Below are 26,756 nucleotides of genomic sequence, written 5' to 3' on the forward strand. Positions count from 1 at the left end.
TTTGCTTGCGCCGCTTCCGCCTGAGACCTGCGGCGCGGTCCTCGGCTCCTTCGGCAGCGCCACGGGGGCCAAGCAGCGCGGTACCGTGGCGGACTGCCCTCGCAGCGACTCCAGCTCTTCGGCGTCGTCCACCTGCGTGTCTGTCACCGGGGCGTCGCTCGGGAGCCCGTCGTGAGGCACCGGCGCCCTCAGCTGGATGTTCGCGTCGCTGAGGTGCTGCATCACGTAGGCGGCGTACGTGCGCGAGGCTGCCGTCTTAACGCGAGTCCCCCACTGGCTGCGAATACCGCCGCGAAGCACCTGAGGCGAGTGACCGGCGTCGCGGCTTTTGGCCGCCTCTGCCCTCCTCGCACTAGAGCCCTTGCCGGCGTCACCGCCTTCTTCACTCAAAGAGCGAGCGGTGCGGTCCTCGGTGGCCGTCGGATCCGACGTGACGGAGGAGCTCAGCGAGTGCTCATCCGCGCCATCTGGAGAAGCCGAGCGCGCGTGGGAGTGCTGCTCCAAGCCGTCGTCGTCATCAGCGGCTGCTCCGTGGGCCTGCTGCTGCTGCGGCTGCGGCAGCTCTGCCAGCGACGAGCTGCCCGAAGATTGCAGCACCACTCCCGACTCCCCACACCTACGACTGTCGTCTTGCCCGAGGGTGCCCGCGCTGCCGTGACGGCCACCACCGTCACCGCTGCTCGTCACGGCGGATTCGCCCATCATGGCGGACTCGCACCCTGGCAAGCACAGCAGCCCCTGCAGCGTGTTGGCAATGAAGGTGGACTCGAACCCCGCGACCATTGGCATGATGACCCACTTGCGACCTTTGAAGTTGGAGTCCTTCCACCCGACGTTGTGGAGCGCGATGTACGGGATGGCGATTGGTGGGACGGGACTGCTGCTGGCCGCGTTCGCGGCATTGAAGTGAGGCTCCCCGCAGTGCGGACGTCGCAGGCCAGCGGTTGGCGCCGCGCGTGCATCTTGAATCGTGATCGTCCCCGGCGGCGTGGGCTCCTCGGCCATCATCAACGCGGGGTCGCGGCGGTAGTTGAACCCGGACAGAGGTGGTTGTGGAAGCGGTGCTAACCTGCCGCTCATCGTCAGCGGCGATCGCGAGCTCCACTGTTCCTGCGGCGGTTGCTCCATTCCTTCTTTGACTCGGGGCTCTCTCACCCTCTTCGACCTGCTCTGACTCGCGTTACCGCCACAGGTCGTCAGCGCGGAGACGGCTTGGGAGGGGCCAGGACGTGCGGATGCTGGAGAAGTGGCTCCGTTGACGTTGGTGGCGTGGAGTTGCAAGGATGGCGTGCGTGCGGGTCGAGCGAGCGCAACGCGAGGCGCCGCCGCAAAAGACGACGTGATACACAAAACACGAAAGAAAAGCGAAACGACGGCGACGAAGCACGAGAGAGGGAGGGAGGCGGCGAGCAGGTCAGCCACACCGCACACTGCACACGAACGCTGGTCGACACACACTCACTCACACACAGCTGCACGCAAGGTCTGCACGCCACACCTGGACACACGCACGACACGCAAGATCACGACGAGTGCGAGAGAGCGAGGTACGTGCGTGGGTGTCAGCGAGTGATGGTGGTGGTGGTGGAGGAGGATGCGCGGATGTGGCAAAGAAGATGTAACAACAAGAAGAAAGGAGAACAAAAAGGTGCGCACGCACAGATTCTCAACAAGCCTTTACGATTTCGGGTTTGGTGTGGGTTCGATGTGCGCTGCGGGCGTCGTCGTCGTGCTGGCGCTGACAAACACAGACGCGAGACAATCACACACACACAAGGAGAGAGCGGGAGGTTGGAGGAGGAGATGGAGTGACGGCGGCAGCGGCGGCGTGCGTGTGTGTCCTGGCGGCAACTGCGCAAGAGAAAAGGCGAAGCTGACAGAGAACGATGAAGGTGCAGGGCGGAGAGGAGAGGAGGGGGGAGCGCGGGCGGTGGGTGGTGGCTGGTGGTGGCTTGGCGTTTTTTTTTTCGTGTTGGGCTTCTGCGGATGCGTGTATGCGGTGCGTGTAGCGCTCCTCCCTCTTCGCTGGCTGGCGTGCAGACGCGTGACACGTGGGCGTGGGCCCCCCAATGTACGCGTTGCACGCGTGGTGCAAGGTAGGCGACCGTGCACGCGTGGCCAAAGAGAAGAACACGAGGCGCGGGTCTGTCTGTGTGCCGTGAGATGGCAGCACGACCGCAGTAGCGATGAGACTGACGTCGAGGAACCACCTCCACGACCCGCCAGACTACAAGCGGAAAGAGGCCCCGCCCCGCGCCCTCCACCACGCACACACACACACACACACGCTGGCAGGTCCAACACCAACCAAATCCAGGGAGCACACGACACTCACACCCTCGAGCAGGGGGACGGGCTTCGGGTTAGAGAAGGCAAAAAAGAGCTGCAGAACACAAAGGACGACCAACGGCCGTACTCAATCACAAGACAGCGGAGCACACTCAGCAGACACAAGGTAGAGCACACGACCAAGGGCTTCTGGGAAAATACGTGGATGATGGGATGGCGCGGGGGGAGGGAGAGAGACAGGAGGAGTTCTTGAGCGGGAGTCTCTCTCTCTGCGGCGGCGGTTGCCGTTGTTGTTGTTGTTGTTGGGGAGATGAAGACGTAGGGGCCGAGAATGATGCGCGAGATTTTGCTGACGTGTGCGTGTGTGTGTATGCGCAACGGGCATGGGAAAGGTAAGGGATCGAGATAGGGCGAAGAGAGAGAGAGACAGTGAGGGCGATGAGATGGTAGGCGTGGCATAGGTCGTTGAGAGGGGTGTCATCGCTGTGATGCCTTGCGGGCCACGGTTGTGCAAATCTGACAGCGCGCTTTCATGGGCGCTCCGCCTTCTCTCCTTGAACGTGCACACGTGCGTTAGCGTGTGTGTTTGTGGTGCTGCGAGAGCGCACCGGCACCCTTTGTTGGGCACGCTACCACGCGCTCGCCTCCCTCGGGGAGGGTGAAGGGACCGCTGCGCATCCAGGGATGGCGATACGGTCGGCGTGGCCGACCCCGTCTCTTCTCTCGCTCTTTTTTTTTGACCACGCGCGCACACACAAGGCAACAGTGAAGCAAAAACACGCCGAGAACAGAGTGAAGCGCACGCCGCCACAGACGGGAGCAACACAAGACCGAACTATCACACACACGGCGACGGCCATTGCGACAGCGACGACACGAACGAGGAGGAGAAGGAGGGGTGCGAGGAGCTGGAAACGGGGAGAGGAGGGGGGGGGGCAGCGCAACGGCCGCCAACACTGGCTAGAGAGCATGCCTCATGCAGAGATACCCCCGTACACACTTTCCATCTCTACATCGATACAACTTCCGCTGACAACACGAAAAGGCGCGGCACCGCCGCCAATGCGACCCACAATACGGCGGTGAACCGCCCAACCGACGCACACACACACGAAAACATTCACCGACATCACGATAAGGGGGACTCGACACCGTGGCGTGCTGTCATCCATCATCACTGCATATCTGCCTTTTCCGACTGAGCACCGCTCACCTGCCAGCAGACGCTACCTTCGCTCTGCGCGGGATGTACATGTCAGGGTCCTTGAAGACCGTCGGGTTCATAATGTCCACGCCGCCCTCGGCGTCCACCTTCTTGCGCACTGCCGCCACCGCCTCCAGCAGGGGCGGATGCCCCATCTTCTCATCATAGTCACGCAGCCACTTGCGGAGTTCGCCCTCGTGGCGGATGGACGTCATTGTTTCGCGCATCACCCACGTTGACTGCTTGTGACGCACGACGCACTCCCGCATGTCTAGCATGCGGCTACGGCAGTCGTACAGCACATCCAGCTCTTGGCTCTCCCGCATGCACGTCATGAGCCGATTCCAGAAGCGGTGGCAGTTGCTCTCGTTTCGGTAGTTGCCGCTCATGCCGGTGATGCCTGGCGTCAACATCTCGTCACCGCCACTCTCGCGAGCGCCATAGAGAGACATGATGCGCTGCTGTTCCGAAGCACGTGTGTGTGTGTGTGTGTGTAATACGGCTGCGGGGGCTGCTTCTACGACTGCTCTTTCGACGGCGCAGGAGAGAGGGCGATCAGGCGGCACAGACACGCTTGCACGTGGTCGTCTTTAATAGTTTCTCGTCGTCGCCGGATCACTGCATGCATGCACGCGCACTGTCACCGCCAGCCGACAGAAAGAAGAGTTGCCCGTGGCCGAAGGATGGCTGGGCCGACTTGGGTGGGTGGGCAAGGGTGCAGAGGACCGCGTCTCTGGTGACACTGCGCGCCAACCGCCGCCGTTGTGGGGTGTCGCTGTCTGTCTTGTTTTCGGTTTCGCGCGGAATACGCACAGCTACGCGAAGGAGAAGTCGAGAATCACCACACAAAGCAGAGGAGGACGGACGAGGAAGAAGCGGAGGTGGGCATGCGACACACCGGCTCGGCGGTCCACCGTGAGGGTGCTTGATGAGATTCCGTCGACACCTCTCCCCGTCGCGCGTCGGTGTGTAGATGTGTGGAGCGGGGTGCGGATACTTGCACACAAACACACACACACACACACACACACACACACAGGAGATGCCCGTTGGTGCCGGCAGTATCCGGCGAGCAAGATATCATACAGAAGGACATATCGGTGCTGCACGGTACGAGAGCATTCACCGCACTACCTCAGGCCCACGCCCCCCCTCGTTCCACATCTTCTTCTGTGGAACTCGTGCATCCGGATGACAGGTGGGGGAGGGGGTGCGCACACCTCAGCGCGTGGTGCCTCAGCGGCCAGTGCACGCCCACTCTCCGGCTGGAAGCCGAGCAGAGCCCCCCTCCCCCTCCACCCCCTCCTATCCCCTCGCCGGCGCCGGGCCACTTCGCGTGGTGGCAGGGCCAGGGTGCCTAGGGCGTGAGAGGGGGAGGTCAGAGCGACCGGCGGCCGTGCACACGCTTGTACGATCCATATGGGCGGGCGACGTGCCAGCGTGGCTGGAGCGTGTCTCCCCGACCTGGGCCCCCCTCACACCGCCTACGGCTGCTTGGCACCACGCGGAGAGGGGGGAGCGGGAGGGGGCCTGTGACAGGGCCGTGAGAGGGCGGTGTGGACTGGAACGCATCTCGCATGGCAGAGAGATGGACCGAGTTTAACGAAAATGAAACGAATATGCAACTCGCGCATTAACACGCGCACACGCACGGACACACAAGAGACCCCTCAGCAGCGGTCGGGGGGTTCGGGTTGGGAGGTTGGATGGAGTGTGCGTGTGTGTGATGGCCCTCGTGGAGGGAGGCAGGAGGCGTTCGTAGTGCACTTCCGTTACGAGAACAAAGGAGGACGTGGTGCTGGGAGGCCACGCCAAAGGGCCGCCGCCGTCGTCTCCCGCGTGTGTGTCTGCGTGTTCGGGACGAGGTGGTAAGACAAACACCGCTACGCCCCCACACGCACACGCACAGCATCACACCACCACACACCACCACCGACCCTCCGCATATTCACCGACCCATCGCATCTCACGCGTGTCGCTCACTGTACACAGTCTCACCTGTCCGCTTCGAAAATGCAAAGGCCCGCAGCCCCGCACTCCCCTCAGCCCCTCACGACGAAAAATACCCAGAAACAAACTGAGCCAAAGGAAAGGAATGTGACTAAAGCCAACGAGCACACCATCCCGCGCCCACGTGCATGCGCATCGGCGTGCGCCTGTGTCGGCGACAATGTCATCACCGCCTGCAAATCAGATCAACCGCCAGTCGCCTGCTCCGATCAACCTCCGCGTAAACACCCCCCCCCCCCGCTGCCGCCGCCGCCATTATCAAAACACAAGCCGCACCGGTAAGAAGAAGGCCACATACATGCAGACAAGAAATCAACACTCCTCGCACACGGGCACACACACACACACGCACGCAGAGGCGCCCCACCAGTCGGTGAAACCAATGACCCCGCTACGTCGCGAACCAAGAACGGTAGCGCCCCTTGAGCTCCTGCAGCTGGGCGTCGTTGAGGTGGAGCGGCCTTTCATCCTTGGAAAAGTCGGCGATGGCCTTCTTCTGCTCCTCCGTGAGCTCCTTCGGCAGCATGACGGCAAAGTGGATGTAGAAGTCGCCCGTCTTGTTGTGATTCGGCCGGTGCACGCCGCGGCCGCGCAGCACGAGCTTGTCGCCCTGCTGCGTGCCGACAGGAACCCGAGTCTCGACCTCGCCTGTGAGGGTCGGCACCCGCGCCGTGCCACCGAGCACCGCGGTGGAGAGCGTGATGGGGGTGATAACGTGGATGTCGCTGCCCTCTCGGTGGAAGACAGGGTCGTCCTCGACGGAGATTTCAATGTAGAGGTTTCCAGGCGGGCCGTTGCGCACACCAGCCTCGCCCTTGCCTGTCACCTTCAACCGCTCCTTGTTGTCCACACCTTTCGGCACCGGTAGCGTCTGCACGCTGCGGTCCTTTACGATGCCCTTACCGCTACACTGCGTGCACGTCGTTCGACCAAGCTCCCCTGTGCCACCGCAGTGGGTGCAGTCCTGCTGCATGTGGAAGAAGCCGGTGGACATCACCTTCTTGCCGCGACCGCCGCAGTGCGGGCATTTCGTGCGCGACCCGGTGTCCTGGCAGCCGCTGCCGGTGCACGCCCCGCACCGGCGCATCGTGTTGTAGCTGATTTCCTTCTGGCACCCGTTGACGGCGTCGAGGAAGCTGAGCACGAGCTTGTAATGGATGTCCGCGCCAGGCTCCGGTCCTTGCGGCTTGCGGGTCTTGTCCTTGCCGCTGTTGCTCATCTTCTGGAAGATCTCCTCGAAGTCGTTGAAGGAGAAGCCGCCCTGGCCGCCGCCGGGCTGGTTAGCACCGCCCATGTTCGCGAACGGGTTACCACCCGCCGCGAACGGATTGCCGCCGGCGCCGAAGGGGTTAAAGCCGCCGCCCGTCCCGCCGGGCCCACCGAAGCCGCCGGCGGCGCTGGCGTTGCCAGTCATGTCGTACAAGCTGCGTTTCTGCGGATCGGAGAGGGTCTCGTAGGCCTGCTTCGCCTCCGCAAAGTCCTCAGCGGCGGTGGGGCTTGGGTTCACATCGGGGTGCAGCGCCTTGGCGCGCTTCTTGTAGGCGGACTTGATCTGCTCCGGTGTTGCGTTTCGCGCCACGCCTAGCACCGAGTATAGGTCCTTCTTCGAGCCTCCGCCGGACTGCCAGCGACGGTGCTGCAGCAGCGCCGTCGAGCCGCCCGTCGCCGAGTGCGCGGCGCCTCCGGCCGAAACGGCGGCAGACGACAGCAGCGTCTCGCCAAGCGAGCCAGCGGTTGCCATCATTACGGACGCCGCCGCCAGCCGCCGCATAGCCGTAGTGCGCGGCAGCAGGTGCACGGGACCATAGGCGCGGTAGAGGCGCGCCGCTGCGGGAGGGCGAGAGGCGGCCAGCCGGCAAGGGGAGGCCTTCATGTGCAAAGAGAGGAGCTCTATGGAAACCGCACGTGCCTACCGAAAGCAGCGGGGCGGCAACACACGAGCAAGACCCGACAGCGCGCAGGCACGCGATGCCGTGTGGACGCGCGCGGAGAGTGGACGAGGGAGAGGGTGGTAGAAGAGATGAAGGCGCAGCGAATGAGGGAAGGAGGGCCGCAGCCACAGCGCCGGCGATAGCGAGGGGAGGGGTGGGGCCTAACACGGGGCAGTGGTGTGCCGAGCCGAGGGAGAGAGTGCGACGCGCGGTGAAGGGCGAGACGTTTTCGCAAAGGAAGACGCAGAGAGAGAGAGAGAAAACTCGGACGGCCGTGTCTCTCCGTGGACGCGCTGTACGCATGCGCGTGGCAATGTTCTGGGAGAGGAGGGGGAAGGGAGGGGCGCGGCGGCGGAGAAAGGCGTCTTGTGCCTTGGCGCGCCAGTTCGAAGAGCGAGAAGCTGAGTAGCACTCACGGGCTACACGCACGCACGCAGAGCTTCTGTTAGCGACTACGAAGTACCGAAATCCACACAGACACACAGACACCAACGCGTCGAGTCCTGGTAGCGTATCCCTCGTCGACGCCTCGCTTCCGCTGTTGGTGCGTGCCTGCTTTGTTTTTTTTTTGTTCTCGCCGCTGAGGCGCATATCGAGAAGAGGAGCGCGTGCGGTGTGCGGTGGGTTGCGCGGGACAACGAAGGGAGGAACAGGCGAGGTGCAGTCAGCAAGTGGGGAGAGAGCGGATAAGGGCACGAGGTGGTTCAGAAGACGTGGACGCACGTGCACAGAATACACGTACGCACGCACGCGCATGCCCTCCACAAACACCGACACGTGTGTGTGTGTCCATCGTGTGCGGCCACATGCCGACGTGAAGTAAAGGGGTGACGAGGGCGTGGGAAGGAGGATACGCCGAAAGCCGAGCAGCAGCAGCAGGCAAAGGGGGCTTCTCCCCACACGCACCAATGCCGCCTTTCCCCTCTCTGTTTGCTGTCGCTGCTGCCGCGGGGTGTTGCGAATGTGCCCTTGGGTTGATGCCTGTTATTTGGTGTCGTAGGGGCGTTGCTCGGGTCCGGAGAATCTGCGGCGGTCTACCTTTAGCGGCGGCGGACGATGGAGGGGGGTGGCAGAGGCTCCACCCGTCCTCTCCATCGCGGTCGTGCGTTTCGATCATCACCCGCGGTTTCGAATCCCTGGAAACACACGCATACAAACAAAGAAAAGATAAATCATCATACCATAAGGGAAGTCCGCGCCGTGCGGCGAACCCACAGACACGCATCCGGCTGACGGAGAGAGAGGGGGGGGGAACTCGATGGGTACGGCGAGGCGTACGCAGACACACGCCTGCGCGCACACGCCGGCGAAGCCATCCAGTCACGCACCTCTGGTGGCCTCTCCCTCCCTATGTCACGAGGACGCCGCCGTAGCACACACACGCACGCACCCGTTTCCCCACGCGTTTCACGCTGCTGCGAGAGCTTACGCCATCACGTTGCGCATCGTGATCTTGCCCTTGGGGGCGATCAGCTTGCAGTGGGTACCGCGCTGCTCGAGCTTGCCGGCGTCGCGCAGAGCCTCGTACTCGGTGCGGAGGATGTTGGTGAAGCCCCAGTACTTGGACATGACGATGATCTGGCGGCCGGGGAACTTCATCTTGGCGCGGCGCAGGGCCTCGAAGGCCTGCGGCACGTACGCCTCCTTGGTGCGCATGGACAGCAGGATCTGGCCAATGCGGACGCGAGCGCACACGCCGTTCGGCTTACCGAAGGCACCACGCATGCCGGTCTGCAGACGATCGGCGCCGGCGCACGAGAGCATCTTGTTGATGCGCAGCACATGGAAGGGGTGGGCGCGGGTGCGCATGTGAAACACGTCCTTGTTGGCACGCTTCACCATGTACTTGTTGGCCTGAATGCGGGCAGCCTCCAGCGCCTCGGACGCGATCTGCTCCAGCTCGCGGGACACGACGTGGATGCACACCGGGAACTCATCGACGGTGGCGCGACGTCGGCCAATGTCGAAGTTGCGGATCTTCGGATCCGGCACACCACGGCAGAAGCGCGACTTCGGGTACGGCTTGTTCTTGCAGAACCGGTAGCAGCGGGACGGACGGCGGGCCATGCTGGCGACTGGTTGCGAGATGGGGCCCTTGGCGAAGGTGCTGTTCGAGACAGGGACGAGCTTCCTTACTGTGAGTGGGGTGCGTGTGTGTGTGTGTGCGAGCGGTGGTGGTGTTGGTTGGGTGGTGAGAGAGGTGAGGGGGAGTCGAAGGATAGAGAACGCGAAGCAACCACAAGAAATGCGGCTGAGCGAGGCAATGTAGGCCCCACGCACAAGTATGTGCACAAGCCGCCATCGACCGTTGGGCCTCGGAGCATCGTGACGATGACCAGACAAGTCCTAGAAGGGTGTCGAGACGGCGCGGAGAAAGGGGGTTGTGTTGGGAAGGGAGGGGGACGGGCGCACGCAGACGGGCACGCCTTTGCCAACGGTCTGCTGGGCGGTTTGGCTCTCCAGTGCTACGACACAACGCGCGGCAGTACAGCGTACGCCGTGTGCGCGCACACGAGCGAGTGCGCCGGAGCGGTCGCGCGTCGACTTGAAAGAGGCGCCGATCTGATTCGCGTGTACGGATCCACGGTTGAACACATGAGGGCCGCCGTGGGCAAGGCAGAGGGATGGGGGTGGGGTGGTTGGTGGCGCCACGGAGGCAACGCATGCCACCTGCGAGTAAAGAAAGGCGAAGGGATGGCGAAGGGTATCAAGCAAAAAAACACACACACATGAAAACGAAAAAAAAAAAACACACAACGCGGCGCGGTGCGGGAGGAGTGCCGACGTTGGCAGCGCCGAGCGCACGAACCCCCCTCCCCACGTTGCACACGGCGCCATCAAGGCAATATAGGGGGAGAGAATGGCAGAGGCTCGCGCACGTGGCGATGAGTTCATTGCTTCTTCGTCTCGCATGTGTCGCCGGTGCTCCCAGCGCCAGCTCAGCTCTCTTCCTCTCCATACACCTATGCCTTCAAAGGTTTCTCGCCCATCTCGAGGAATACCTTTTTCGTGTCGGCGTAGACGGTGTCGCGGTCGCGGTTCGCGTCAATGACGTGGCAGCGGCCATTCGCCTTATAGGCCTCCACGACCGGCATGCACTCCTGCACGTTGACGCGGAAGCGGTGCCGAATCGTCTCTGCAGCGTCGTCGTCGCGCTTCTCGCCGCTGTTGGCGCCGCGAGAGAGCAGGCGTTCCTCCATGGTGGCCTCGCTGCAGTCGTAGTAGAGGATGCCGGTGGGCTTGGCGATGCCCTCCTCAAACATGCGCGCCTGGTCCTCCTTGCGCGGGAAGCCGTCAATCACGTAGCCGACGGAGTTCGGGTGATCGGCGATGGCCTGCCGAAGGAGCTCTACCGTGATCTCGCTCGGCACAATGTTTCCAGAGCGGATGATATCGCCGATCTTGGCCAGATTGCCTGTGCCAGAGCGCGCCGCCTCGCGCAGCAGCTCGCCGGCGCTGAAATGGGTGTAGCCAAAGTCCTCCACAAGCCGCGCACAGTTCGTGCCCTTGCCAGAGCCGGGCCCGCCAAGGATGAAGAACACCTTCAGGGGTGTCATGCCTTGCGGCTGCTGCTGCTGAGTCTCGCCCGACATCGATGCTTGCAACAGAAAGGAAATAGTGAGGTGAGGCGGCCGTGTGGGGATATCCGGAGGGGAATGACAGTGCTGCAGAGAGATGATGATGATGGGGAGCAGGTTTTTGGGAATGATTCACAGGGAAGCGCAGCCGCCAAGGCGACAGGAGGAAGGGGCCATCGGCAGTACCACACGAATGAACGCAGATGCTGTGCAAGGACCCTCACAGCTGGCGGTTTGGGTTCGGCCCCTTCCCCTCTCGTGCACCGTTACACCAGGATCAGGGTGTCTCGCTCCACTTCTGCCAGCGTGAGCACACTCCAAGCGACCGGAAGGGACGGCGGGACACCGGCGCTCATGCCATGAACATCGCTTCGCTCTCTTTCTCTCGTCCCAGCGCACAAGTGCACGTGTGCTCTATGGCGACGGCAGGCCTGACAACACGCGACACAGACCACACACACACAGCAAGATGGCTGCCCCCCCCCCCCCCCCGCGCTCCTACACGGCAGAGCGTTCCTTTGCGATGAGTGGCGGCAGCGGCGGCGTCGAAGCGGATGGTGAGGTGAGGAGGTACCCCAAACCGAAAAAGAGAGGAGCCGCACAGCCGCGGCTCACATGTGCAGTGGCAGACAGACACAGATGCATCAGGGGAGAGGAGGGGAGGAGGGAGGAAGGGGGTGGCATCACTGTCACCGCGCGCACCCCTCCCCTTTTTACCCCTTCCCATGCTCCCACTCCTTTCCCCCTCCCCTCTTCTTCCACAACTGCACCACTCATTTCACCATCGGCAGCAACGAACCAGCTGATTGGGCGTTACGAAGGACTCAGAGACGAGAGCGGCTCCATCACCCACTAATCCAGCCACACCGTTGCACACGCGTTGGTCTCCCTTACACCGGGCGGCCTCATCTACGCCCGCCGGTTGCTCACGCAGCCAGGACGTTCACCAGGTTGCCGGTACCGCGGGTCAATGCCGAGGTCAATGATGGCTTCCTGCGCCGTGGAGCCCACGGCACGCTGGATGGCAGCTTGGCGGTCCCACTCGCGGCCTTTGGGCCACCGCCGCTGCGCCTCGGCTACTCGCAGCGCCTCTGAGTCGCCGAGGAGTTCATCCGAGAAGGGGCGCACTACCACTGCCATCGCCTCGTCGACCTCAGCTACGCCGTCATCCACGTACGCCGCCTCCGGTGCAGAGGAGATGCGAATCGGCGAGCTGACGTGCCCGCTGTCCAGCACTGACCACCCACCCACCTCCGCCACGTGCTGGTGGGCAACCGCTAGCGGAGCCACGTTCAGGATGATCCGCTCCCACATGCGATTCTCCGTCGCCTGCAGCCGTGCCGCCCGCTCCTCGATGCTGTTCTGGAAGGCGTCTGTCACCATGACGTTGTAGTTGTGCAGCGACGGGTCGAAGCTGCCTGCGTCTCGAGTATCAGTCAAGGCGCCCACGACGCCGTCGGGGACCACCTCCTGACCCCCGCTGGCCATGCAGCTGCGCAGCGCCTCTACGAAGTCCTCACGAGATGCGTGCCGAACTTGACGTGCACGGAGGCGGTACTCCCGCGCCGCTGGTGGGCTGCGATACCGATCAGCCACGCGGATGGTTGGCACCGGGCTCCGCCACCACTGTGCAGAATGAGCGGCGTAAGAGGGGCGCAGGGAGTAGTGTGGCTTTGTTCGATGATGATATCCGGTGTGGGCAGCAGCTGCCGTTGCCGCTGGGGCTGAGGGTGGTGGGGCTGACGGTGCTGGGACTGGGGGTACTGGGGCGGTAATGGACGACGAGCTGGGCGGTTGCGCCCCGCTGCCACGTCCACAGTGCTCTGTAGGGCGACTTGCTAGCAAGCGGCGCGCCACCCCTACCGTTGTACTGATGGGTCTCTGTGGTACGCTACAGCGAGTGAAAAGCGGGCTCGCATGCGAGCGTCCCTGGTGCAATGCAGCGCTCGGAGCGCTGATGCCGCGCTCCCCACTCCTCGCCTTCGCAGCTGTGTGGAGTGGCGGTGTAGGTGCCACGAGACCTGCGGGCGACGCTCCTGCATCCCCGTCACCGTTGACTGCCGACAAAATCGGCGTCGCGTGCGAGGTCTGTCCTGGACAACGCCCAGTGCACCTCTTTGGCTGCCGCTGCTGCTGTGGGAGCGAGGGACACTGCGGCTTCTGCGGCGCAACAGCGGCTGATTTTCGAGGGGAGCCAGCAGCGCTGCTTGTCGTTGCCTGTGCGGCACCCTGGTCGTCCCCCGGCGCCGCGACCGCGGGCGTTGCAGTTGCCGCACGCGGGGCAAGACAGTAGCGTCGCAACGTGCGCTTGACCCGCTGATGCCTCGGTGCCGTCGCGGCGTTTGAAGCTGCCGACGTCGGTGACCGTGCACCCATGCAAGACCGTGCAGCGCTTCTCGATCCGGGGTAGGCGTGGATGCGGGGACGGAAGTCGTAGGGTATCTCCCACGAGGCCCGATAGTCGCGTGACGCCACCACAGGCATGACGGCAGAGCCTCACGTCACGTTGTCGAACGGTTAAGGTGTTCGTCTAATGCAAGCGGTAGCGTCTCGACTGTAGCCGTGTGTGCTGCCGATCGACGCGGCGCACGGCAGAGGGGGTGGGAGGGTGGGAGGGAGGGAGGGTGATGGGAGGGATGGATGGGGTCGACAGCCGGCGGTCGGGGAGGGGGGAAATGGTGATGGTGAGTTGAGGGGGCTCACACTCGATTGCACCTCCCATGGCGATGCATGGTACCGGGCCTGCTGCGTCTCCTCTGAAGGTCTCACCGTTCCTGCACGCGACGTGCAGCAGACCAGGGCCGCTGGCTCATGCACGTACACGCCCTGCTTTTTGCCTGCACAAGCAGAGGCGGGAGGCACCGATGCGAACGACGGGCGGACCACGTCTCGGGCACGCGGCGAAAAAAAATATGCAAAACGTCGACGGTGCGTTTCGTGATGCGGCAGAGCGGTGGCGGTGCAGCATGTGCAGGGGGGGGGCAGGGGGCGCACAGCGCCGTCTTGCGGCTGTGGCAAGAGATACATACGCGCGCACAGAACGCGCCACCGAAAGGTAAAGCGCCGCAGCACGAGCGATGCGCAGCCGACAAGGACGGAGGAGCGCGAGGAGGCGAGAGTGGGGGGGGGGCTCGAGAGCGAGGGAGGGTGGGGGTGCGATACGGGACTTAGAACGGACAAGACAAACCTCCACAGCTTCATGGGCGCTCCCCTCTCCTGTCTTGCTCACGCCCTCTTTCTGTGCGCCGCTCTCTCCACCGCGCACGCGCATACACGCGCACACACAGACACAAGCAGAACGCGAAGCGACGATCTAAAAGTAAAGAATAGCAACACCATCGTGAAGACGGGGATGCGACGCGGAATGTAGATGATAACGCAAAAGAACGGAAGGACGCGCACGTCGATGCGCCCTCACCGATGCAGGGTGAGGTCTACTTGGCGTAGTGATGGTGAATGATGGCCACGGCTGGGCTGCCGCACATCACCGGCTGCCTACCCCACCATCCGCACTGCCATAGAGGACACATCCACCTCGAGGGGGTGACTCTGGGAGCCGTCGCGGCAGCTGCGGACGGATCACACAGGCGGCACTGTGGCAACCCGCATGGCGGCCGCACTCTCCCACCGTTCTCTGTCGCATTGCGCAGCAGGTGCGATATCACCTCATCCACAGTGCGCAAATCCTGATCAAGGTGAAGGTCTGGCGACGCAGCTCCGGCGGTGGCTGGCACTGATGGTGGCGGTGGTGTTGTCGCCGACGCCGCCGCAGCCGCATTCTCACATGTGGCCGCAGGAGGCAGAGTTTGACGGGCACACGCCTCCTCCATTGTGGGAGCGTTGGCCGTGTGCCCCTCCGTAGCGGCCAGTGGCTGCTGCTGTGGTGATGGCAACGGCGGCGGCACGGACGCTTCTGCCTTGCACGTTGGTGCCTGCTTGTCAATGCCGCAGAGGAAGCAGAAACGACCCACTGAGGCAGCGCCTCGAGCTTGAGTTCTGTGTTCCGCACCGGGGGCCACGTGTGGCCCCATCGGACACATCGCAGGCATGTCCTGCACAGCCTCCAACCCACTCGGAGTGGCGACCGCAACACGTTGGCCACATGTTGGGCAGTGCAGGAAGCCGCAGAGCCGATCCATGACATGGCTTTCCACGGTGCACGGTGATGAGGGAGCAGCAACAGCAGCTGCTGACGGAGATGGTTGTGGGTTGCCGGCACCGCTTGCTAGTGGCGCTGCACTGCGCAGCTCAGCGGCTGCAGCAGGCTGTGACTCCTGCAGCGGCGGTTGTGGCACCGGTGACATGCCTACCGGCAGCGAATCAACGCAGCTGCCCACCCCGAGAGGCGCGGTGGCAGCAGAGATAGGATCGTCGGCGGCCGTGAACGGCGCTACCCCTGCCAAGGCGGGCTGAGGATTGATGACCGGGATGAACGGTAAAGTTGCTGCTGCATCGTGCGACGTAGACGACACGTAGCCCGCATAAAAGTCGCCGACAGCGCTGTCGAACGCCAGTGGCGGCACCAAGACGTGTAGGCGCGTGTCGTCCATCTCGCCAGAGGGGCAAGGCAGCGAAGAATCCGGCAGCGGCGCATAGGCTTTCTGCCACGACGGCACGATGCGCTCACGACCAGTGCCAACGACTCGTCCACGGCCGCATTTTCGCGGCGGTGCGGTACGTGGGCCGGAGAGCCGGCGCCGCGGTGGCGGCGGGTGCGGGCGAGGGTGCGCCGTAGGCAAGACAAGTGGGCACAGACGCGGTGGCGTACAGTCGCACCGTCGCTCACGAGTGCGGTAGACAACGGTGCCATCGACGTTCACCTCCTTTGCGAGATCGCCGTGGACGCCGTGGCGGCAGTACCACGGAACCGTCGAGGCCATTTTTGGAGGGAGGGCAGAAGGCAGAGTGAGGTGGGGTGGGCGAAGGGGCTGACGTGAAGGCGGAGAAAGACCGAGAGGACGAAGTGAAGAGGAGAGGGCAACTCGCGGCCAGAGCACGCATACAAATGCCCGCGACATGGGCAGGCGCTCCCATGAGAGCCTGCGCAGGGTGGGGCGAGTGAGGAGTTGGAGGGGACACGACACGATGAGACCGACCCACCACGTACTACACGACGCCGCGTGCGCCCGCCACGATTGCGTCGGGTATCACAAAGCAGATGCGCGGAAAGGGGTGGGGTGGAGTGGGTGGCTGGGTGGGGACTGCTCGTAGCGGCGGGCACATACACGGTCAGACGCGACTGCCGGGGCGCGCGCGAAGAACATCGTCTGCAGCACCGAACGCCGCCGCCGCGGCAGCGCGCGGCCTTTGCGACATGCAATAGAGGGGCCACAGAAGACCGTTGCAGAGCGCTGGCACGGCTGCCGCCCGCCCCGGCGACGTCCGCACCAGGGACGTGGCGTGGTGCAGATCATCGAGGTTCACGAGGATGAGACGGTGCGCCGCGCTCTCGCCACCGCGACCGGCGCTTTGGTTGGCGGCGGGCCCACCCCCACCGCCCGGCGATGCCCGAGCCGTCGATCCTTGCGAATCGCCCGTGATCCGCCGCGGCGCGCCCGTGTCGCTCGCCTCGCCGCCGGTGTCTCGGGTGCGGTGCACGGCGCTGTAGTCGATGTCCATGAGCAGCAGTCCCACGGAATCGGTCGTTGCCACGACGCACGTTCGCAGCGCCTCCTCGTAGCGGGAGAGGGCGTGCGGTGTGAGGCAGGATGACGTCCCGGCGAAGGGTGCGGGTGCCAAGGCGCTGATGTCCGTTAGCCGAAACACCGCCCAATGCGCCGCCCAGTTGTGGGTGAGCGCTGCCGCTCGCTGTCGCTTCGAGTTCGCCGACGGCGGGCGACCGACTCGGCGCCGCCCCTTCTGCGGGCCCAGCCGCGCGTTACTCGGGGCGTGTGGGGACACGTAGTCGGCTAGGTGCTGCTCCCTCAAGAGGGTGCCCAGCTGCCGACTCGTGAGCGGGACGCGCTCCAGCGGCCGCAGGAGGACCCTCTCGACACTCGACCGCAGCGTCTGCACGACGACGAAGAGGTCATCCTCCGGCGGCGGCACGTACACATCGACGATGTCGTGGCCGCCGGCGCAGTCGACAGAGGAGGACGGGATGCCAAGGCGCACGGGCCGCCGACGCCAGACGACATCGCCTACACCGACTGCAAAACGGTAATCGCCGTTGTAGCGCTGGAACCGATAGCCTGTCGCCGGTGACGCTGCAAGGCGGCGGTTGAGCAGCACGGCATCGGCGTAGGGTACCACGTGGCCTTCGGCCACGGCCTGTCGCTCCAGCTTAGCGTCGTAGTCCTCGCCGTAGGTCCACGCGAGCAGCGACGTGCCGGGCGGGATGTCGGTGGTAGCCAGGAAGAAGGGGACCGTCACGAAGAAACTGCGTTCTTCGAGAAAAAGACACGGCGCGCGGCGGCGCGGCGGCCGTCGCTTGGGCTTCGCGTACAGGGCGGCGAGACGGTCGTCCACCGCAGCGGCAGGCACGGCAGCAGCGCCACTGGCCACCGCGACGGGGGGAGGCGGCCCCTTCTTAGCCCTCTGCACGCGACGTCGATGGTAGGGCCGCTTCGCTGTTGCGGCACGCACCACCTGCACCCGCTCCTCGGCCGTCAGGGACGGCGATGCATCCACGCCAGCGGACTTTGTGATAACCCTCTCACCCGCGCTCTTCAGCTCCTCCGGGCCACCAGCAGGGGCCGCCACCGTCCCCTGTGCGCTGGCGAATTCGCTGGGCACAGACAGTATCACCGAGCACAGCTCCACGTTGCCAAACCGGGACGCGTTGTAGCGGTGATTGATGTAGCGGGTGAGGCCCTGGCCGAAGCACACGCCGTGGCGCCCGAGCCCCAGCGCGTAGGTGTCGTCCGTGACGAAGGATAGATCGTCCTCCTCCTCCTCCCCCCCTGGATGCGTCTGTGCCTCATGCTGGGCGGTGGTCTTGGTGTGGGCCACTGCGTTGTCACCGCGCAACGCACGCTCGCTAACGAGCCGCTCCACCTTGCGCGTCGCCACGGCGGGGCCGCAGTACAACAGGCACGTGCCGTAGGGCAGCCAGGCGGAGGCGACAACGCCCTTCTGATTATCTCCCAGCTCCGGCGCCGGGGCGAGGGAGACCAGCGTGAAAGGAAAGGCGGCCTCCGCGACGTGGCTCGCATGCCGCCGCCCCACGCCGTGGTAGTAGGCCAGGTGGGCCGGCCACTCGGGGAAGCGCTTGACACCCGTGTACACGTTACCGATCAGGTCCTCTTGGCCGGCGGTGGCCTCCTTCATGCCACCGCCGCCCTCGGCGGCAGTGCACGGGGCCGTGACACCATCAGGACACCCGCACTTTTTGTTTAACTCGCTATAGCAGCGCCGGTACCACGAGACCTCGTCAAGGCAGCGGTAGTACGACTCCAGCGATACGTAGATCTCCTCGCCCTCCTCCAACCGCGTGGTACACACCACTGCCATCAACGACGCCCGGGGGTACGGGTTTGGTGGCACTGATGTACTAGACGTGCGATGCGTGTGTGGCTTTCCCTCTTCACCTTCGCCTTCCTTCGGCTTCACGGCCGCCGTGTCGGTGGCCATCCTTCCGGCGCTGCCATCGTTACTATCAGAGGCTGCCCTGCCCGGCAGACCGTAGTGAAGGGCAATGCAGCGCGCGTTGGGGCGCAGGTACGGCTCCGTCACGCGCGGCAGCTTGCGGAACTGCGGGTATAGCGGAGGCTGTGCTGGTGTGCCAGGCACCGCCGTTGCGGCCGCGGCTGCCGCGTCCTCCCCGGCAGCGCCGGTGTCGTGTGCGTACGTCTTCCACGCCGCATCGAGTCGGTGCTGCTCGACGGCATACAGCACCTCGGCCCGGTCAATCAGCTCGCTGAACACGGCATCGCCCTCCACCGCCAGCACGGAGTGCCGCAGAAATGCCCGCTGAACTTTCACGGGCTCGCCAAAGCCGTGGTGCGAGTGGCGGCGGTGCATGGGCTGGAAGGTGTAGCCGGTTGCCGTCGCTGACGCCGATGATGACGAGGGTGGGGAGAAAGGGGTAGCGTAGGAGGCGCTTGCGGCGAGGTGCGAGCTCGATGGAGGCGCCTTGCGAACTCCAATCATGCAGATACCCCTCCCGCGTCGCTGCGCCTGCTCCACCTCAGCGTCGGAGAGGCCAAGGTAAGCCTTGATGAAGGCGCCGTAGCGTTGCGTGTGGAAAGTCACGCGCGTCTGACGCGGACGCGGAAGTGCGGCGAAGGGAGGCGGGTGAGGGTGGGGCCAGCACTCCGGCTGCCATGGCCTCTCTGTTGCTGGTGTGGTGCCTGAGCGGCTCGGCGGCTGTTGAGCCTCTCTTCTGAACCCTTCCACTGGCTGCTCTGATACCACCGGCGACTCGCTCGAGTCGGCGATGCCGTCTTCCTCCTCCAAGTCCTCGGTGCACTCCGGCACGTACTGCGACTGCTGCGCATGGTGGTCATCGGCTCGGCCCACCCGCACCTCGCCAGGCACATCTACGTCGTTGTCGCGGCTAGCCCCTTCGTCTTCCTGGTCGCTGGGAGAGGCAACATCGTCGCCGTCGCCGCGGGAGCCGGCGGCCGTCGCAGACGCGTTGGCGGACGAGGGCGTCACACCACCACGACCACTGCGGCCATTAGGCGACGCAGCGTCGGCCTGCGACGTGTAGAGGGCGAAGAAGTCGTCCCCGAGCTCCTGCGCTTGCCTCGTCTCCCACAGGTCAACGTCCGCGTTGTCGCGGTGTCGAAGGTGGTCATGGCCGCTGCCCTGCGGCGAAGAGGCGACGGGAAACCTGGAGAGTGACGGCCCTGGAGTGGGCCGACTCTTCCCAAGATGGCCTGCCTGCGCCGTCCGTGCGTCTTCCAGCACCGTGCGGAGTTCGTCGCCGTCGTCATCGGCAGGCCCATTAGCGTTCCAGGGCATCTGTGCCAGTTGACCAGACACGACGCCACTGCTATGGCGCTGCGACATGCGATGCGGAGACGAGAGGGAAGGAGGGAGGGAGGTAGTGCGCGGGGCGGGGGTGGTGAGGGCGGCTTGCATCTATGAACGTGAAAGAATGTCTGAGGGTGCGCGCGCTTGTGTGCCATGCAGGATAGGACCACTGAGGAAGGCGTGGCGCACTGTCACAGGCGATGCTACCGCGTGAATCGCAGGCCTCGACGGAGGATATCCCCGCGGGCGTTTGGGTATGGCGGTGTGGCTGCGTATGCGCGTAGAAGAATAGAGAAGAGCAGGAGAGCGGTGGTCGATGAGATGATGGGGCGGGAAGGGAAGGGCGAGAGCACAACGGAGGCCACCGGTGCGTGCACCCCTTCCCCTCCTCGTAAACACGCACGCACGTACGCACACCTGCGCACCGGCCGAGTCTCCGCATCCCTTACACGGGATGCAAGAAGTGAGAATGTCTATATAAGGCGAAGGGGAACAAATCCAATCAGCCACCACTACGAAGTCCACGGCGTGCACAGAGAGAGCGCCACCTCCCCCAACCCCCACACACGCGCGCGTGCCCAGGCAACGACTCGACAGCAACACAGCCCTACTGCGACTTTGGCAGTCGAGTAACGGAACGGCAGGTAAGACAGAGCGATCGATGGCTGCGTGTGCGATCCAGGGAGGAGCTTCACCATGGCATCCTTTTCCTACTCGTCGTCGAGGAACATCGACGTTTGCCGCGCCGACGCCGCCGACGGAGACGGGCTGGCTTGTGAGCCGCTACCGCCTGCCTCCTTGCTGACAGCCAAGTTGCTGAAGCCGCGGCCTGCACGGTTGCGGCGGTCGAGGCTCAGACTCGCTCCGTCCTGCTGCAGCAGCTCCACTTCGCGCTTGATGCGGTAGCGCTTGATGTCTGATTTGCTGTACTTGTCCGGGTCCATGCCGTGCTTCTCGAACTCGACCAAAAGGTACTCGCGCAGGTAATCCTCCAGGCTCTCCTCAGCGGTGGGGGCCCGAACATGGTAGCTCAGCTTGCGCAGGCATTCCGCCATGGCCTTGCAGCGCTCGGCCACAGACACGGCCGAGGAGGGCGTTGCCGCCTCTTGCTGATCCTTCAGCGCAGTCCTGTCCACCTCTTCCACACGCGCGCTCTTCTTCTTTGGCTCCTCTGCGTCGTCATCATCGTCGTCGTCATCGTCGTCCGAGTCGAAGTCTTCATCGTCGGAGTCGGATGCTGCATCCTCCTCCTCGTCTTCTCCCGAATCGCCCTCGTCAGAGTCGTCTTCGTCTGATGCGTTGCTGCCATCGTCATCCTCTTCACTGGCGTCGCCGTTCGCCGTCACCGCTGTGGCAGCCTTCTCCTTCTCGATCATGAGCTTCATCACGGTGTCACCGATAAACGTCGAGCGACTTGCCACGTACGCCTCCGGGTACGTGTCACCGTACTTGGCGAGCAGAAGCTTCTGCACCACCGCCGCTGGCAGCGTCTTGTTGACTGGCAGACGACTCACCATGACGCGAAGCAGCTCCGTGAGCTTCTCATCTAGCGCGGCGTCCGAGGACATCGGCCTTTCGCTCTCACACACACGCACACAGAGGGGGAAGGGAAGCGAAATATCGAGAGCACGCCCGACTCACAGGCGAAGGGGAGGCAAAGGACAAGACACGGCGTCGCCCCGATACGCTCCTGTACAGCAGCAGCTGGGCAGATGGCCAGGTGGGCGGTGGCGGAGGAGAAGGACCGATTCGAACCGCTTGTGTGTGTGCGACTCGTCGTGTATCTGCCGCTCTCTTACTCTGTGAAAACGGAATGGCTGCCTGTGCGCGTGCGTGTGGGTGAGGGTGGGCTGGCGCATGTGCCAACGCGGAGCAGGAAGGGTAACGTGGGAAGGGGCAAATGACGTACAGTATGGTGCTGAGAGCGAAGGACAGGCACACACACAGAGGGAGACGTCCTCGTCATGTGAGGAGCGCACGTGAGAGCAGGGCGAGCGGTCGCCACGCTTCGGATGGAGGCGCAGATGTTGTGGCGTGTGTGTGTGTGTGTGTGTGTAGGCAGCACCAGCACTTCGGAAGACAGAAGCAGAGGCAGGAAAGCGGAAGAGCCGCGAGGCGGAGAGAAGAAGCGGCGGCGGGCGCGCCGGCTCACACGCCGCCTGCTCTCCGGCCGTGCCCTCTCTCTGCAGAAGAGGAGGAGAAGGTGGGGGCGGCTGCGGCTGCGACTGTAGCACTGCAATCCAGCTGCATGTCGGGCCCGCGCCGCCGTGGGCGACGTTGCCTCCATCGGCAAGCATCGTCAAGAGGCCTGTTCGAGCAACACAAAAGAGCAACGAAGACGCAGTACGCTGAGAAGCGCACACGCACGCGCAGGAGAGCGAAGGAAAGTGGAGCCGACACGCTGCTGCGCCCCCCCTCCGCCCCAGCGGTCACAAGACTAAGCACGCCGACACCACAGCGGCCCACACTTGTGCGCGGAGCTGGGTGCGCCTCACAACGCCTTCTTCGTAGAGCACAGCGTGTTCTATTTGAACAGCGACGCCACATCAGCCGGCAGCGGCGGCGTCGCGGGTGCTTGATGTCCATTCGCAAACATGCTAGCAACGCTGCTGCCTCTTGTGTCGGCTTCGGCGACGCCTCTGCTGCCGTTCCACGCCAGCGCAGCGGCTGCCTCAGAGCCCGGCTCGTGCGCGGTGACACGCGGGGGCGACGACGTTGCCGTCCTGTAAGCCGCCGCCGCCGCCATGGGCGCGGTGGGGAACCCGGGACCGCCACTGCCGCGCACCGTCGAAGGCGACGAGGTGGAACCGAAGAGGGCTGTCAGCGGCGAAGAGATTGGGGCACTCGACGTTGTCGGCGCAGCCGCAGCTTCAGTGGGCTGCAGAAAGCTCCAGTGCTGCTTCGTTGGCGCCTCGCCACCTGCGGAGGCGAAGACATTCGGCGATGATGACTTCCACGCCGAGGCAGAACCACGGTCGTTGGTGCTCGCGGAGTCGCGGAACTCGAGTGGGGCGGCCGCGCTGTTGGCGCGTGCCCCTGCCCGCGTCGGCAGCCCACCGTCCACCTCGTCCCTGCCGCCTTCGCTGTGAGACCGCTGCACCTGGTCGCCGAGTATCCCATGCTTCGTGTAGCTCGGCGGCAGCGACGGCGCAGCCGAGTCCGCTGTCGCCAGCCGCGCGCTGAGCTCCTTCATTCTGTGCCGCAGCGAGTTGACGAGCAGGTCTTTGCGGGTGATCATGCCCGCCACAGTGTCACCGTCGACGACAACCATGTGCCGCAAGCCCATCATGCGGAAGGTCTGGTACGTCATCTGCAAGTTGAAGAAGGGCGGGATCACCCATGGGCTGCGGTTCACGATAAGGGAGAGGTCGAGGACGGGCGGCAGGCGGTTTTCGCTGATTAAGGAGTCGTTCTCGGCCCTCACCTCCGCCCCGCCCGGGATACCGTCGGGCATGTGCGTCCGAACCCACTCGTAGCGGTCCGAGGTTCGAAAGAAAAGGCGACTCTTCTGCCACGTCCACTGCGTCCAGGAGAGGTGGCGGATGGCCTGCACGCACGGCGCGAGGCGGCCGCCAAAGCCGTCGCTGTCTTTGGCTGTCAGCGGCACCGCGGTCATCGGCGATGTCGTCGACAGCGACTCGCTGTACTCCTGCAGCTGGGGAAGGGTGAAGTACACCTGAAGATCCTCGCGAGTGACGAGGCCGACAAACTTGTAGCGCACCTGCGTCGCTGCCGACGCTGTTGTGGATGTGTTCATCGCAGATCGAGGCGCCAGCGCACCAGCCGGGGCGACAGGGGGGGCGCTGGCTTCACCGGACCCGCGCTTCGTGCCGTCCTGCTGGCGCAGTGCGAATGCGCTGGCTGACCCTCTTCGCGGGGACGTCGCTTTTTCGTCATCGCCGTCGGCGGCGGCATCGTCGATCGGAACGGCCTCTACAACAGGGAAGGCGTGGTGTGTGCTGTCGCGCAGAGCGGCCAGCACCACCTCCGTACGCTCGCGCATCCGCAGCGTCACCACCTCAGACGCCATGACGTCGGCCGCCGTCAGCTGCTCGAACTCCGGCTTCACGATGTTTGGTGGCAGGTAGGGGACGCTGTCCATGAGCAGCATTTGATGGTACAGGGGCTCGCACAACCAGTCCGCCGTCGTCTTGGACATGACGATCGCCACCATGACAGGCAGCAGGTAGTGCAGCTCCGCCGACAGCTCGACCATGATGACGCAGATGGCCATCGACATACGCGAGGTGCCGGCGAGGAAGGCGCCGGCGCCGATGAGGGCGAAGACACCGGGGTCCATCCACGCATCTGCCGCCGCGTAGCCGCGCGGCACGCCAGGGATCTTCGCGACGCCGATATGGAACATGAGCAGACCGAACAGGCGGCCAAAGACGGCGCCAAGCACGAGGCTGGGCACGACAAGACCACCCGACACGGACGTGCCGCTGGCCATGCAGGCGGAGGCGAAGTAGATGAGAAAGTACACAATCAGCGTCATCACAGGGAACTCCCCGGCCGTCTGCCGCGAGAAGAGATGGCGGATCGTGTTCTTGCCAGAGGCCATGTTGAGCGTCCCGAGCGGCGAGTACGTCCTGGGCTTGGTGCAGGTGTTGTTGAAGAGGCGCCAGCCGCCCTCTGTGCCCCACTGTTGCACCGTCTCGTTGACAGTGCCGATGTCGTGCAGTTCGGCGCACGGGGAGACGAGGGAGAGGACGTACATGCAGCTGGAGAAGACGGCGCCGATCACGACCGGCTCAAGGAAGCGGCGGAACTGGTATGGCCGTAACACGCGGCGCCGCCACTTGATAAGGATCAGGTTCGCTTTGGTGAAGAAGGCAGCCAAGGAGCCCATGACGATGCCGAGGAACAGCGAGGGAATGATGGACACCAGGTTCAGCGGTATGGTGATGTTGACCTCGAACAACACGGCGGCCGCGTTCGAGACCCAGCCCAGCAGCCGCCGGCCCTCGACGATTGAGTTGATAATGGTGCTAAAGGTGAAGCACAGCATCGTGGCGAGGAAGATCTGTCCGTTGGAGCTCTGGTCCCAAAAACTGCTGACCTCCTCCATGACGAAGAGCAGGCCGCCGATCGGGGCACCAAAGGCGACGGACACGCCGCACGCCGCACCGGCCGTTATGAAGTCGCGGCGATCCTTGTTGTTGCGGAAAGCCTGGAACATCGATGTTTGAAATCCAAGGGTGCGACTGCGGCCCTGCGTCACGCCGGCCCCGGTGATAGCGCCGAGGTGGATGAGGGGCGCCTCCAGCCCCACGGGCAGCCCACCGGCAACGGCGCAGATGCACGAGATGGCTTTCGCGATAAAAGTGCGCAGGTTCATGGCTTTGCGGAGGTGGACGCCGTTGAGGTACGCCATCACATCAGGGATGCCACCGCCCGACGCGGCGGGCTCGAAGTACACCACGACACCAGCGGCTATCGCCACAAGCACGACGGAACCGATTACCGTGTACAAGAGCCCCTGAAGGTTGCCGATGGACCGGTGCCGTTGGCTTGCCATGATGCCGTACAGCACCTCGGCGCGGTACTTTTCGAGGATGTCGACGGCGTACGACACAACTGTGGCGACGACACCAACGGACAGGGCGATCAAGACGTGCAACAGCCATCGCAGCGTGACGTGGCGCTCCGCCGTGTCCATCTGGAGCCGAGCGAAGCTCTCGGCCATGCTGCCAAGGGGATAGCTGACACTGTAGCGCGTGCGCCCCGCACTCCCGCTGTCTGTCTCGTGTGAAATGCCGCCGTTCACGTCTGCCGCCGGCGACGCGGCCGCCGCGTCGCCCTGCGCATATTGGTGCCGTCGGCCCTCTTGACTCTCTCGCAGATATTCGACGTACATATCCGGGTAGGGCTTGTAGTAGTCTAGGCTCTCGAAGCTCGCCTGCTTCTCCAGCTCCGCTGGCGTCAGATACTCCGTGTGCATTGTGTTCGGGTTCGCCGTCTCGCACAGCGCACGCCAGAACCACTCCAGCCAGCTCTGGCGGTAGTGCAGCGGCGGCCGCGCCACCGCGCCCTCAAAGTCGTCCGGCGACAGCTGCATGGCAGCCAGCGTTGCCTGGTGACGCCACGCGTGGCGCTTTCAGTGCCTACTCGCGTGCAGGCGCGAGCCTGCGCGTCCAACAGGGAACGGGCGGAGACACTCTCACACACGCACACACTCACTCACACACTCGAGCCGACACGACAAATACGTGCGTCCGTGTAGGCGTGTACGCACGCCTGGCGTCTGCACGATGGTTGATGAGCGAGCAAGCGGCAGGGATGCGCTCGCAAGAGAGCACTGGCGTCTGCTAAAGGACGCGCGGTGACTAATAGAAAAGGAAAAAAAGAATGGAGAGGGGAGGAGGGAGTGCGTGTGCGTGTTCTGATAAAGCAGCCAGACGACACCGAGGGGTGGGGGAGAGACAAGAATGGCGAATGGGGGGAGGGAGGAAGGGAGGGAGGGAGGGGGAAGGGGGCGCAAGGAGCGGGCTTTAAGAAGAAAAGGCGCTAAGGTGTGCAGGAGGGAAGGGAAGGGGGGGGGACCTGGAGGAGGGGGGGGGGGCGTGATGAAGAAGTGGCGCCCAAGACGACGCAGAGCCGAAGGCGAGCACACACAGGCACCGACAGGCAGAAAGATAGGTTAAGGAAGTCGGAGCAAGAGAGAATGTCGGCCGCAGCCGCCAGCAAGAGCACCGCAGGCGGTCTGGAATGGAGTGAGGGATGCTTTTAGGTCGTACGAAAGCCTTGGTGGACAAAACCATGCGCGTGTATGTGTGGGGTGGATGGAGGAGTAAGGGAGAGAGGGAGGGGGAGGGGGGCGTG

The 26,756-nt window shown here is 64.2% G+C and overlaps 10 protein-coding genes across 10 annotated transcripts; all 10 read right to left on the minus strand.

The window, feature by feature from the left end:
- On the minus strand, positions 1 to 1,128 carry LINJ_04_0920 (hypothetical protein; the record flags this gene model as incomplete). The annotated part of the gene is made up of 1 exon (XM_001462890.1): positions 1 to 1,128. A coding segment is annotated over one exon (1,128 nt), but the record flags the coding sequence as incomplete, so codon positions are not given.
- Positions 1,129 to 3,498: 2,370 nt separating this feature from the next.
- LINJ_04_0930 (conserved hypothetical protein) lies at positions 3,499 to 3,945 on the minus strand (the record flags this gene model as incomplete). The annotated part of the gene is made up of 1 exon (XM_001462891.1): positions 3,499 to 3,945. One exon carries the CDS (start codon positions 3,943 to 3,945, stop codon positions 3,499 to 3,501), a length of 447 nt encoding a protein of 148 aa, XP_001462928.1.
- A 1,949-nt stretch (positions 3,946 to 5,894) lies between these two features.
- Positions 5,895 to 7,376, minus strand: LINJ_04_0940 (putative chaperone protein DNAj; the record flags this gene model as incomplete). Its single annotated transcript, XM_001462896.1, has 1 exon — positions 5,895 to 7,376. The coding sequence occupies one exon, from the start codon at positions 7,374 to 7,376 to the stop codon at positions 5,895 to 5,897; it is 1,482 nt and encodes a 493-aa protein (XP_001462933.1).
- A 1,483-nt stretch (positions 7,377 to 8,859) lies between these two features.
- Positions 8,860 to 9,501, minus strand: LINJ_04_0950 (putative 60S ribosomal protein L10; the record flags this gene model as incomplete). The annotated part of the gene is made up of 1 exon (XM_001462897.1): positions 8,860 to 9,501. The coding sequence occupies one exon, from the start codon at positions 9,499 to 9,501 to the stop codon at positions 8,860 to 8,862; it is 642 nt and encodes a 213-aa protein (XP_001462934.1).
- An 896-nt stretch (positions 9,502 to 10,397) lies between these two features.
- LINJ_04_0960 (putative adenylate kinase) lies at positions 10,398 to 11,027 on the minus strand (the record flags this gene model as incomplete). Its single annotated transcript, XM_001462898.1, has 1 exon — positions 10,398 to 11,027. One exon carries the CDS (start codon positions 11,025 to 11,027, stop codon positions 10,398 to 10,400), a length of 630 nt encoding a protein of 209 aa, XP_001462935.1.
- An 894-nt stretch (positions 11,028 to 11,921) lies between these two features.
- LINJ_04_0970 (conserved hypothetical protein) lies at positions 11,922 to 13,388 on the minus strand (the record flags this gene model as incomplete). The annotated part of the gene is made up of 1 exon (XM_001462899.1): positions 11,922 to 13,388. The coding sequence occupies one exon, from the start codon at positions 13,386 to 13,388 to the stop codon at positions 11,922 to 11,924; it is 1,467 nt and encodes a 488-aa protein (XP_001462936.1).
- A 1,058-nt stretch (positions 13,389 to 14,446) lies between these two features.
- Positions 14,447 to 15,892, minus strand: LINJ_04_0980 (hypothetical protein; the record flags this gene model as incomplete). The annotated part of the gene is made up of 1 exon (XM_001462900.1): positions 14,447 to 15,892. One exon carries the CDS (start codon positions 15,890 to 15,892, stop codon positions 14,447 to 14,449), a length of 1,446 nt encoding a protein of 481 aa, XP_001462937.1.
- Positions 15,893 to 16,241: 349 nt separating this feature from the next.
- LINJ_04_0990 (conserved hypothetical protein) lies at positions 16,242 to 19,967 on the minus strand (the record flags this gene model as incomplete). The annotated part of the gene is made up of 1 exon (XM_001462901.1): positions 16,242 to 19,967. The coding sequence occupies one exon, from the start codon at positions 19,965 to 19,967 to the stop codon at positions 16,242 to 16,244; it is 3,726 nt and encodes a 1,241-aa protein (XP_001462938.1).
- A 674-nt stretch (positions 19,968 to 20,641) lies between these two features.
- On the minus strand, positions 20,642 to 21,499 carry LINJ_04_1000 (conserved hypothetical protein; the record flags this gene model as incomplete). Its single annotated transcript, XM_001462902.1, has 1 exon — positions 20,642 to 21,499. One exon carries the CDS (start codon positions 21,497 to 21,499, stop codon positions 20,642 to 20,644), a length of 858 nt encoding a protein of 285 aa, XP_001462939.1.
- Positions 21,500 to 22,455: 956 nt separating this feature from the next.
- On the minus strand, positions 22,456 to 25,992 carry LINJ_04_1010 (putative chloride channel protein; the record flags this gene model as incomplete). The annotated part of the gene is made up of 1 exon (XM_001462903.1): positions 22,456 to 25,992. The coding sequence occupies one exon, from the start codon at positions 25,990 to 25,992 to the stop codon at positions 22,456 to 22,458; it is 3,537 nt and encodes a 1,178-aa protein (XP_001462940.1).
- Positions 25,993 to 26,756: the final 764 nt, after the last annotated feature.

This window comes from Leishmania infantum, chromosome 4 (genome assembly GCF_000002875.2).
Source record: "Leishmania infantum JPCM5 genome chromosome 4".
Lineage (NCBI taxonomy): Eukaryota > Euglenozoa > Kinetoplastea > Trypanosomatida > Trypanosomatidae > Leishmania > Leishmania infantum.